Below are 13,719 nucleotides of genomic sequence, written 5' to 3' on the forward strand. Positions count from 1 at the left end.
TAAAATTTTTTTACTATACAATATTATTATCATTATATATCTTCATGATATAATACTAACATATATGTGTATATTTCTTTATTTTTCTACAACAAAGGTCTCACTACCAATACTATGGTGTAATATTAAAATTTTTAGTGGGTGACAGCCAATTATTATTGCAAAAATAAATTACAGATATTTCATGTAAAACAGCATATTTACTGATAATTACAGACTTGTGCATCTGCATTTGTTTTGAATCTTCGTGCAAGTACTGCAGATATGATTAAACTTTAATATGGCATTAAATTTTATAACGCAAACAGAAGATGCTTTATGTTTACTATAATTTTAGTGAATTGTGTTTACAGTGATGGCTCCAAATATGTATAGTCACCTTAGTCATACCTATCCTTGATTTTTGAAAAGATTAATTTTTTATCATTTTATCATTCTATTATTGTTTCTTTTTCAAATAATATTACAATAAATAATAATAATGTCAATAATGATAATAACTAACATTATTAACCCAATGTCAGCAGGTGGCAAGATTACATGACATTTCCCTCTGTAAAAAAAAGTTTATCTATTGTCTTTGCACACAGATGGCTCTACAAGTGCTTAGTCACCAAGGAGTCAGCTATTAGTCTTACCTATCTCTTCTGTTTACCCTTTTCCTTCATTTTTTGAAAGCTTCATTCCTATTTTTTCATTGTCTTTGATGTTAATATTTTAATAACAATTTAATAATCATAATATCAATAACAATGATAATGTCAGTATTAGTTCTATTGGAAAGAAAAACACATTTTCCTGCCAGTTCAAGGAATAGGGAAATCAGGATCTGTCACTAGGACCAACTGCTGGCTGAGTACACATGGAGCCATCTGTATGTAACAAACTCACAAAAGTCTTTAAAAGGGGGCAGTAAATAATCCTACTTACATTGGGTTGACTCGCTTTTAAAAAAAAAAAAAAAAAAAAAAAAAAAAAATGCTGCAAATTCAACTAGAGTAAACCCACCTCAATGAGTTCATAAATAACCGGACAGCCTAAATATTCTTCACACTTCTTCTTGCTTTTTTCATGTATCTTCTTTAGGATGTAAACATCTACTCCCCTAGGTTCCTGGAATAGAACATCAATCTTAGATATATTTAATAACATTTTTTATGTACACACACACACACACACACACAAAACACACACACCATATATATGTATCCATACAGACCCATGGAAATGTATGATGAAAGTTTAATTTTACACATACAATAAATAAATACTTGAGGTAAAAATATATTTAACTTTATTATTTTTATTTTAACTAATCCACCCTGAAATAATATGCATTACTCATTTGTCTTCCCACATATATATATGTACTTGCATAAACACACACATATATAAATATAAATATATAAAATTTTAAAAACACACGCACGCATGCACACACCTGTGTATATATATTTTATATTTTAAACTAATATAAAAAATGCAAACTTATACACATATACATGTGTATATATACACATACATATATATGTATATATACAAATATATATATTATATATATATATATATAAAATATTATTATATACATATACACATGCATATACATATACATAAATATATACATATACATATATACAAATATAAAATTACATATATGTAGAAATATATGTATATACATCTACATATATGAAATATATATCACAAATATATAAATATAAATACATATATATCATATATATACATATGTATATAAAATACATGCATACATACATACATATATACATAAATGTGTATGAAATATGTAGATATATATCACATATATACGTATATATATATATATATATATATATATATATATATATATTTATGCATAAATATATACAGATATATACATAAATATAAATATGAATACATATAAATACAATTATATATACACATATGTTTAATAAATATATAAATATATATACACACACATATACATGTGTACTAAAAAGTGTGTGCAACTAGGATGTAACTAGCTCCATAGACATTACCTATCTACTCAAACATGAGTAATGATAGCGGGTTTACACATGCTCCCCGTGGGCACTTGGTGAAACGGGTTTAAAATTCAAAACCGAAGTCGATGTACTGGGGGAAATATAGGGAAGATGGAATAAGAAAGGGCTGCAAGAATAGATATTGCTACGCCGTGGGTCTTTCGGAGACTGTGCGAAACATGTGTTAACATGAAAGGGATGACCTGGCATGTATTAACATGAAGGACCTGGCAAACGACGCGGGCTGGCTGTGAGCGGAGGAGCGGAGAACAGCGAAGAGACGGAGTTGGGTGCTGCTCTGTGAAGACCTTGTGTGTGCCCTTGTGACCTGATAATGTTGTGTTGCCCTGTTATAGCTGTATCGTGCAGTGTGACATGCTGGTTTCCCCCTTTTAATGTACCTATAGAAAAGTGTAGGGGTAAATAACTTGTGTAAATAAAGGAAAGACTGTCATTTTGTGTTTTATTTCGTGCCCTGCCTCGCCACTTGGCTTTTTTCCCTCCTGGTGTTCTGGGACGCTGTGGTGCTCGGTGCCTCTTGGAGCTGTTCAGTGTTCACGACCCTTGTATATAACACGCCGTCTGCCTAGCCTGCCTTGTGTTGGTGGCAGAGAGACGAGGCGACCGGCGTAACAATTGGTGTCAGGAGTGGGATTTGTGTTTGATCAGTGAGACGCGCCGATTTATCATGTCGTCCAAAGAGTACGGCAGCCATGAGGGAGAGGAGGCTATGACTAAGGCAGGCACGAGTTTGAGGTGAAGCCGAGCCAGATGGACCTGATCACTGCCATGCTGGCTGGTATGAGGAGGAAATGGCACAAAGGGCAAAGAGCAGGCACAGAGGGCACGCAGCAGGCGCACCATCTCGTCGAGATGCAGGCAAGGAAGGCAGAGGAACAGTTTCTGCCAACTTGTTGAGGTGCTACAGAGCAATCTTGCATCTGGGGAAGATGGAAAATCAGCAGTACACGACAAGGGCCCGCAACAGCGTGAAGAGTGAACTGATTTGGAGAAGGTGCAGACTCTGAAGGGTGAGGTTCAGGGCCTGAGGGAGGCAGTGAAGTCGGTAGTAACGTTGCAAGCAGAGAAGGCAGACGAGGTTCTGGCAACAGATGCCAAAGTGTCAGATTTACTGGGGTCTGCCTGGGGTCCGTGGCAGGAAACCCCCGGGCCTCGCAGCGTCGTGTCGCAGCCAGTGGTCGCTGCAGAAGGCTGGGGATACATCGGAACCACTCCCTTGGGTATAGGTGGCGGCAAACTCGGACCCGGTCAACCCGCTTCGTTGCCTCCCTCACCCCCTTCCTCCCCCCCGGGCGTGTTAGTTCACGGCACGCATTCTCCACCCTGCAGCCCCTCGGGCCCCCAGACATTCTGTGAGGCTTTAAGCCAGCTGAGTACGACGGGAAGGTGGCCTGGGAGGCATATGTAGCCCAATTTGAAATGCTGACATCTGCCCAGGGCTGGAGCCAGGAAGAGAAGGCCCTGCAGCTGGTAACAGCACTAAGGGGCCCCGCGGTGGAAGTGTTGGGGCATCTGCCGCCATTCCAACAGGCCTCTTACACCAGCGTGGCAGGGGCTTTGAAACGCCGTTTCGGGCACCACCACCAGGCCGAGGTATATCGGGCCCACTTGAAGAAGCGGACTTGTGAGCGTGGCGAGACACTGTCCCAGCTGGTGCAGGATGTGGAGGCGCTGGTAAGGAGGTCGTACCCTGCGGCTGCGGAAGAGATGATCGTGGTCCTGGCCCGTGATTTCTTTGTTGACGCTTTACAGGACCAGCAGCTGCAAATCTACGTCAAGCAGGCACACCCTGAGGACCTGCAGTTGGGGCTGGCGAGGGCCTTTGGGGTTCGAGGCCTTCCTGAAGGCAACCAGTGCCTAGGGCCGCTGCTCAGCCCCGCCGTGACCTCCGGGCCAGAAGGCTAAAGTGGAGAAAATAGCATTGAGGAAGGTGAGCCCGAGAACTTTCCAAGGCTTGTGTTGGGGCTGCGGAGAGGTAGGGCACAGACGTAGTCGGTGTCGAAGGGAGCGGAGAACACGTCCTCTCAACCGGATGGATTCTGATGCCTTCCAGCAGTGCTGCAAGGACTGTGGTAGGTATGGTCCCATCCGAGTGCATGTCCTAAGGCTAAGGAAGTGGTACAGGGGGAAAACTCTGGAGAAGGGGGCCGAACCCACCGTCTTCGGTTTCCTGGGCCCCGACTTGGGGAAGCTGCCGTCGAACCGCACGATGCAGGTGGAGGGCTCAATAGATGGGGAAACCATGCCGCCTGACCAGTGACACTGGGGCTGAGAAACCCTAGTGCGGCCTGATATGTTGGCCACTATGCAACTTCCAGACGCACCACAGAGACTGTGTGGTGTCACGGGGCATTGTGGGGGCAGCCAAGGGGCCAGTGGGGGCTCGTATTGGCGTGGGTAGCACGGTGCAGCGGCTGCTGGTGTATTGGCCGATCTGGACAGCACTGCTTGCTGGGCCTTACTACCTGATGCGGAGTAAGGCGTGTTGTCGACCTTGGACGGAAGCTGGTGAAGGTGCACGGTGAAGATGTGCCCTTGCTTCCAGAGGTTGGCTGTGCAGAGGTAGTTACGGCTGAGCGACTGCACCTTGCCCCCAGGACAGAGTCTAGAATCCGTTGTCAACTGTCAAGAGTGATGCGTGGAGTAGAGGGCCTCGTGGGCCCATCCAAAAACCCGCAGCGGCTGATGGCGTAGCGGTTGGGCGGAGCCTTGTTGGACCAGGGAGGGGTTTGTTACAGTGGGTTTGGGAGCTAACTTCTCCCATAAGGCCCCCAAAAGTGCCAGCTGGTGCAAAGCTGGGCACTTGTGAGGAAGTGGAGCATCCAGAAGATCGTCGGGAGCGAGGTTGGTTGGTGTGGGCCCGTTGCCTGACTTCCTCGAGGAATTGGCGCACCGTTGTGGCGTTACCATGGGCCAGGAAGCTACTCCTGGGCCATGGTGAAAAAGAAGATGACGTTAGCCCCCCGTAGCGGCGATGAGACGTGGCAGACGCTGACCGAGATGAGGAAAGAGCATTTGGACGGTGAGGGCGATGCAGCAGACGTCAATGGTGACCATGAGCCTGGTCTTGGGGCAGGAGATACCCCTCTGGGTGCCACTGCCAATCTACCGCTGCCCACACCTCCTCCAGAGAGACCCCAGCGAGAGCGAAGAAAGCCGCGCTGGATGAAAGATTTTTTTTGTGTTTCTGAGAACTGATTTTATTTAAATTTTCTGTAGTTTGTTTCAGGTTTAGATATGTCAGAGCAGACGGGTCGTCTGCTTGATAGGGGGGGGATAGTGCTACGCCAGTGGGTCTTTCGGAGACTGTGCGAAACATGTGTTAACAAAGAAAAGGATGACCTGGCATGTATTAACATGAAAGGGGCCTGGGCAAGCATGACGCAGCTGGCTGTGAGCAAGGAGCGGAGGAACAAGCCAAGAGACGGAGTTGGGTGCTGCTCCTGTGAAGACCTTGTGTGTGCCCTTGTGCCCGATAAACCTTGTGTTGCCCTGTTATAAGCCCGTTCGTGCAGTGTGACATGCTGGTTTCCCCTGTAATGTACCTTTTAGAAAAGTGTACGGGTAAATAACTTGTGTAAATAAAGGAAAGACTGTCATTTTGTGTTTAAATTTTGTGGGCCCCGCCTCGCCACTTGGCGTTTTCCCTCCTGGTTCTGGGACGCTGTGGTGCTCGGTGCCTCTTGGAGCTGTTTTAGTGTTCACGACCCTGTGGATAGCACGCCGCTGCCTAGCCTGCCCTTGTGTTGTTAGCAGAGAGACGAGGGGGTCGGCGTAACAATATATAATAATCCTCCCTGACCAGGTCTCGAACTTAGGTCCTTTGGGTATGAAACCTGAGGGCCAGTATTAAACCAACCATACCACATGACCCCTAAAGGAGCGTGCAACTAGAACCTAATTTCTCCATAGACATTACCTATCTACTCAAACACGAGTAATGACAGCAAGGTTTTTACACACTCCCCGTGGGCTCTTGGTGGAAATTTTTTTTAGAAATTCGAAACTGAGGTGTGTGTGTATGTAATATGTATGTATGTATATATGTATATATATTATATATATAAATATATAAAATTATATATATATTATATATATATATATATATATATATAAAAATATATATATAATATATATATTAAAAGATGGAATAATGCAATGCCATATTGATATAGACATATAATAATCCTCACTGACCGGCATTGATATATCATAGGTATATATATAATATATATACATATCTACACACCTATCTACTCATACATTGTAATGATAGCAAGGTATTACACACACTCCCCATGACTACTCGGTGGAAATTGATTTAGAATTTTTAAACCGAAGTCGGTGTACTGAGGTATATATATCAAGATGGAATAATACAATGCCACATTGATATAGATATTAACAATCCCCCCCTGGCCAGGCCTTGAATCTAGGTCACTCCAGGTTTTGAAACCGGAGGGCCATACTAAACCAACCATGCCACACGACCCACTAAAAGAAGTGTGCAACTAGGATCTAACTAGCTCCATGGACATTATATATCTACTCATATATGAGTCATGATAGCCAGGTTTTACACACACTCTCATATCATATTTATATTTGTGTGTGTATATAAAATATATATGTATATATATAATATATATATATATATATATATAATATATATATATATCTATCATATATCTATATCTATATCTGTATATTATATATCATCAGCTTGAATCAATCCACTGCAGGATGTAGGCCTCTTCCAATCTTTTCCAGGTTTGTCTGTTTTGTGTTTTTTGTTTAGTCTTTGGCCCCCAAATTTCATTATTTCTTCATGCCACCTTGACCTATTTATGTTATCTATAGCCTGGTCTGTTAGTTTCTTTGTTCATCTTTCATCTATCTCCCGGCATATATGACCTGCCCATTGCCATTTTTTCTTTTTGATGCTCCCAAGTATGTCCTCCACTTTTGTCTGTTCCCTGATCCACATCACCCTCATCTGATCTCTTGGGATAATTCTTAATATCAACCTTTTTATCTCTCTCTTATTAGTTTTTCCTCTCCAGTAATTTGGTTGTAGTCCATGTTTCTGATCCATAGGTCATAATTTGGAGGATGCATTAGTTAAAGACATCTCTTTTTAAAATTATAGCAAGGAGCCTCTTAGTATGTTACTGTGACTGTCAAAGGCACTCAAGCCTTGACTGATGTCACTTAAATTTCTTCTTTGCTAGATGTGTTTTTTCTGTATCAGCTGCCCTAAGTATATATACTTGTTCACTACCTCTAGCGCTTCATCTTGTACATGTATCTGCTCAAATTGAGTTCTATTGTTTGAACATCATCTTAGTCTTTTTCTTGTTCATCCTAAGTCCCGACTTTCAGACTTTCTCTATTCAGATTGTGCAAGGACACAGCCTTCCAACACAGATTTACTGGCCAAATAGCAAGCCTATATACTGGTACTTGAAAGTGCTGTAAGTGTGGTGGGGCCTGTCGACCTTCTTCCCTGTTACTTCAGGGGTGAGGCAAGGCTGTGTCCTTGCACTAACACTTTTTTGCACCTGCATGGACTGGATAATGGGCAGAGCTACTACCCCAAAGTCACTGGTGGCAGCTCTTGATGCATTTAGCAATGAGGTGAAGCTTTTGGGCCTAGAGGTCTCCTGGATCAAGACCAAGAATCAGGACTTTGGGGGCCTGTTAAGGCTTACGCTGAGGACTTAATCAATAAGAGCATTTGGGGATGTCGGTATCTATGCAAAAGGACCAAGGTATATGTCTTCAAAGCCTTGATATTGCCAGTTTTTGCTCTATGGAAGCAAAGCCTGGACACTATCTAGTGCCTTGGAATCTCGTCTTGAGGACTTTTGTAACAAGTCTCTTCACCGGATCACGGGATACAGTTGGTAGGACCATGTGTCCAACTGTCAGTTACCCCATGAGACTAGGATAGGACCTGTTACTTGCGTGATCCGGGATCGCCAACTCAGGCTATATGGCAAACCCAGCTAGTTTCCCTGTGGATGACACTGCTCATCAGGTTGTTTCTTTGCAAGACAATCCTGGGCGGAGGAGGCCCATGGAACAACTTAGGATGTCCATGGCTTGCCAGCTTGAGGAGACCTGTTGCGAGGAGTTAGAGATGGGCCAAGGGCCTGCCTGGAGACTCGCCATGAGGGACCCTCATGGCTGGAAGCGAAGGGTGGATGCAGCCATGCACCCCTTTCGGCGTTAGCCCCTTGATGATGATGATATCCACACACACACAACACACATATATCCATATATATACAAATTTTATATATATGGATATATGTATCCATATATGTATATATATAAATATTATATATAAATTTCACACACACACAAGTATGAAAATATAAAGCACTTTACTATGATGAAACACAATGTAACTCTAAATAACAGAATTCATGTAACTTATTGCCATGGGCATTTTGATATTTCAAGCATGGTACAACTTTAAGGATACCAACTTAAAGGTGTGTAAGGAGTTCACCTTTGGCCAGGATACTGAAGGGGGCAGTTCATTTCACCAAAACTAGCACATGCAGATATACCCTGGCTTTAGGGGCATAAATAATAATATCTGAGGGATCCTTAGATAAAAGAGATACAAGGATAATTGTAATAATTTTTTTTTGTATGATTAACCCCTATGATCTAGATGACATGACCATCACATCATGAAAAAATTTGGTTTGAGTGGCAGATGACATGAACATGCAGTCGGGAAAATTTGGCTGAGGGCTGGGGTGACAGGAACTTACTGTCAAGAGAATTTTCCCTGAAGGCCAAGGTAACAGGAATGACTCAACACGAGTGGACAAAGCTCTTGGAGGGTGATTAGACTCAGTGGGCATTTAGGGAAGGCTATTGACTGGCAGCCCAGGTTATATTACAAAAAATTGAATACAAAAAGAAATTTGAATGTCATAAATAACCAAATGTTCCTTAATGTTATTATTATTCTACTGAGTTATGTACTCTCTAGGGAGATGATATGGAGTCTGTGCAAGGAATACAGTCTATTGCCATCTGGATAAATCAAATCAAATGACGAATGTAGAAAAAAAGCTATAAATGCTCATGCAAAAAAAAGAGAAATAACAATGCAAAGGGAAGGCATAGAGTCTTGTCACTGCATGAGTACTACAAGCTACCCAGTTTAATACCCATATTTTGGGCTACATACAGGCAGTGAAGCTTCCAGATCCAAGGGGCTAAACTGAAAAAAATACCATTTAGGTATAAAAACCTACAATCAAGTCCCATTTACAAACCTGAGTGTGATACTTGGTGAGGTATCGGGATACTCGGGTGGCAAAGACAGCACAAGAGTTACTCTCACATGTTGTTCTTCGATATTCTGTCCAGTTGCGGGGACAACAGTCACCTCCACACCATCAGGCATTCCACTGAAAGAAAGAAAGAAAAAAAAAAGTATTAACCCTCAGAAACACAAAAGTCTTGGCCAAAAGTCAACTAGACTTGATTGTAAATCTATATATTTTGAAATGGAGGACAAACTAAATGTTAAGGACTGTGTAATTCATATTAGGATACTTCTACATGCTGTATAAGTAAGAAAAATAAATTGAGAGAAAATAATACATTTTTAAAAAGAAGATAAGGTTACTTACAGAGGCACTAAGACAAAATATCACATTTATATATATAATATATATATATATATATATATATATATATATATATATATATATATGACTACTTTTTCACAAATATATTATCACAATGAATGACAAATCACATGATATTCTTCTGAAATCAAAATGTGAAAGGCTTTAAAAAACAACATAGCACTAAAAAAATGCTATAGTGGTCAGGCAGTTTTGGTACACTTCCACAATTCATTAAAAGTAGCAACCAAATCTTTACAAAGATTTTACTACAATGAATGTTTTTTACATTTAAGTATCCCAGAGTAACAGAGATTAAAACATAATTTTTCAAAGTATAATATATAAAGTGGTACATTAAGATGTTACTGCTTCGGTGCTTAAAAGTATTAGTAATAGTTAATGTCCACAAAATCTCTCAGACTGAAAGAGAGCTAGGATAATTCACCTGAGGTTTGTATGGATTATATATATACATACATACATATATATATATATATATATATTATATATATATATATATATGTATATATATATATATATATATATATATATATATATATATATATATATATATTATATATATATATATATATATATATATATATATATATGAGTTTGAAGATATGATCATTTAGTTTTGACTAATTTCTTAATAAAGTGGTACATTAAGATGTTACTGCTTTGGTGCTTAAAAGTATTAAGTTAATATTTAATGTCCACAAAATCTCTCAGACTGAAAGAGAGCTAGGATAATTCACCTGAGGTTTGTATGGATTATATATATACATACATACATATATATATATATATATATATATATATATATTATATATATATATATATATATATATATATATATATATATATGATAGTATTTATATATAGTTTAACTGGGAAAATATGAAAGTATTCATATTTAGAGTAATAGGGAAACGTCTGACCTGAGAAAATATGATCAAGTTACAATACACAGATGTGACCTTTTTAAACTGCCGAGTTTTGTATATCACCCAGGGTCGGACAAAGACGCGTTCTCGGCAGTGCCTGCGACTTTGACCTTCTGGAGAATCTGGTCATTTCTGCATCATGGAAAAATCCCCTCAAAGGCCGATCGAAGGGCGGACCTATGAATTGCGAGGGTCCGCAGCCAGCCCAATCAGGAAATAGCAACCAAGCTGACACTTGATCACCACACCTATTTTCCTGTAAGACGGATGCCGACCCCAGTAAAAGACAGCAGCAAAAACAGCAAGGACACACTTGGTTTTACCGACCTCGACTGCCCACACCAACCTCCAATTATCGCTCCACCAATTGTGATTAGTGCTAATATTGATCCTTTATTTTCCCGAGTCATTCTTGTCACATATATATATCATTTCGTGTATATATACTGTGATTTTTATATATTATATCATGTCTTATACTGTGATTATATATATTAATCGTGTCTATATCTGTGATTACTGAAGTTATAATATATTGTCCTCGTATCAGCTGCTGTGTTTGACACCAACCTTTTATTTCTCTATGTGTGGAAAATTTTGAGTAATCTTATACCCATCACAATATAAATATATAAATTAAAATATATATATATAATATATATATATATATATATATATATATATATATATATTATATATTATATATGTATGTATAAATATAAATAGATATAAATACATATAAAATATAAATATATATATAAATATATATGGTTTAAGTATATATATATATATATATATATATATATATATAATATATATATATAAATATATATATAAATAAAATATATATAAATATAATTAAAATTATATATATATATATATATATATATATATATATATATATATATATATATATATATATATATATAAATATAAATAAATATAAATAAATAAATATATATATATATCAAGTGCAGAATGAAAACAAATTGTTACGTTAAGTACAAAGACTAGTCAATTCGCATAATTTTAAATTAACTTTCTAAAGGGTGTTACCTATATCTTTTCTTTAAAAACCCTCAATACAAGTATTCAAATCTTTGAGTATTTCTACAAAGTATGGGTTGCAACCCAGTAATTTGTCACAGTGTCTGACAAGAACATTATATATGATAAATAAATATTGTACACAAATGAAATGCATAAACAGATAAAATAATAAAAATGGGCATTTTTCAAAACAGAAAAAGAGAGTAAATACTTGCCACTAGGGTAATAATGAAATCAAAATAGATCAATAAAAAAAAGTTGAAGATATCATTTAGTTTGACTAATTTCTCCCACTATTGAGATATTGAAAGTCTCTGCCAACATATCTGAAAGCCCTGAAGTGTGGCAGATCACTGCTTGCAATTCTACAGATTTCTGTTTTTTCTTTTCTTTTTTCTTTTTTATTTATTTTTTTATTTTTTATTCTTTTTCTCCTGTCTGTCTGTCTGTCTCTGTCTCTGTCTCCACACACACACTCACATCTTACTATGTTTATATATTTGTTGCCTGATGTAAAATTTTCTTTATTATCCAATCATTGTTTCCACTGCCTTATATTCCAGGATTTATAATGTGGAATACATGTCAGATTAAAGGAGAGAGAAAATACCTAAGTACAGCTATAAACAATACTTATAAAAAATGCTGATGTCTTATACACATTACCTGGTTTCCCTTTCAAAACTGTTACTTCATCTGGCATAATTGCTTGTAGTGCTTCAAACTCTTCAATAATTCTGAAAACAAAAAATTGTTATTTACAAAATGGTGAAAACACTGTCATATCAGAGAAACATATCCTGAATATGCTACAAATGAAGAAAGAACTGTTGAAAAATAACAGTGTGCACTTCTATTTACTCTTCAGCCCAAAAATAAACTTAGCACTATTGCTGTAATGGCCACAAATGTTGATTCCACATCACAAGAACAAAGTAATTTACAATTTTAATATCAAATGCTATAGGCAAAAAACCATGCACCTCCAATTAGTCTCATGCATTTTTCTTATTAGAGTGAAAGCTCTTGATAAAGTTGAATAGTCGAGTGAATTTGAAATTAAAATGAGGGCATAGTCTGGCAAATGAGATTCTTTTACATCATGACTCATGATTGGTCATCATAGTCATGTGGTATAGGTTTCAGTTTAGTGCAAAGAAAAAAATATCAAGAATACATTTTCTTGATTGGGCTAAATTCAATACATATCCATACTGGAAGATCTTTTGGGAACCATAATTTCTTGTGGGTCAGAAATATGACTGGCATTTTAAATTTTGAAAAAGGGGTGGAAACTGGAACCTTCATGCCAAGATTTTATCATGAAAATGTTTACCTGACACTGTAGATAAATAACTCCATTATAAGCATGAAAATCTCCACACACATTGCCGTATGAACCAGAAAACCTATCAGATTTGGGGACTTTGCTACTAGACCTCCTTCCATTCACCTTATTTCTCTAACTAGGCCAGAAAAGTCTGACAACCACTGAAAGGGCCCCTTCCCAAACATCTTATTTCCTAGCCCAAAGGGGTTCACTCCTGAATCCTTTCCCAACTGCCACTTTTCCTCCCTGGCTGCTTGCATCTATCATAAAAATTTAATCCCTTTAAAGGTCAAAATTGGGCTTCCATTATTGTGAAGGATAACAGCATGTTGTGCCTTAAAAGGGCAAAAAATCTTTGATTTGTGAAGTGATGTCTGAACACATAATTGATTTCACAAAATGTTGTATTATCCCTGAAATTTCTACTAACTTATTTACAGTTCACTTAACCAAATACGTGAAACAATTCGGGAAAAACAAGTAATACTGTTAAGAACTTCATTTCCATTAAAAGGAATGAGTACTGTGACACAGGAAAAAAAAATTTCAAAAATCAAATATATGACAAAAAATAAAATCCTACAAACCATGGTGGAATGCAAAATGTACAAAAAAAACAGAAAAAAAAAATACAGCTTATAATAAATGAAAAAAGGCCTAATAATGAAAAT

The 13,719-nt window shown here is 38.0% G+C and overlaps 1 protein-coding gene across 1 annotated transcript in view; it reads right to left on the bottom strand.

The window, feature by feature from the left end:
- Positions 1–9,327: 9,327 nt before the first annotated feature.
- The window catches only part of LOC119580923 (E3 ubiquitin-protein ligase RNF25-like), a 30,267-nt gene continuing 25,875 nt past the window's right edge, over positions 9,328–13,719 (bottom strand). Inside the window, exon 3 of the mRNA XM_037929165.1 lies at positions 9,328–9,496. Within this exon, the coding sequence (XP_037785093.1) occupies positions 9,343–9,496 (154 nt within the window). The 3' untranslated portion in view covers positions 9,328–9,342. The remainder of the gene's footprint in view (positions 9,497–13,719) is intronic.

Source organism: Penaeus monodon, chromosome 14 (assembly GCF_015228065.2).
Source record: "Penaeus monodon isolate SGIC_2016 chromosome 14, NSTDA_Pmon_1, whole genome shotgun sequence".
Classification (NCBI taxonomy): Eukaryota; Metazoa; Arthropoda; class Malacostraca; order Decapoda; family Penaeidae; genus Penaeus; species Penaeus monodon.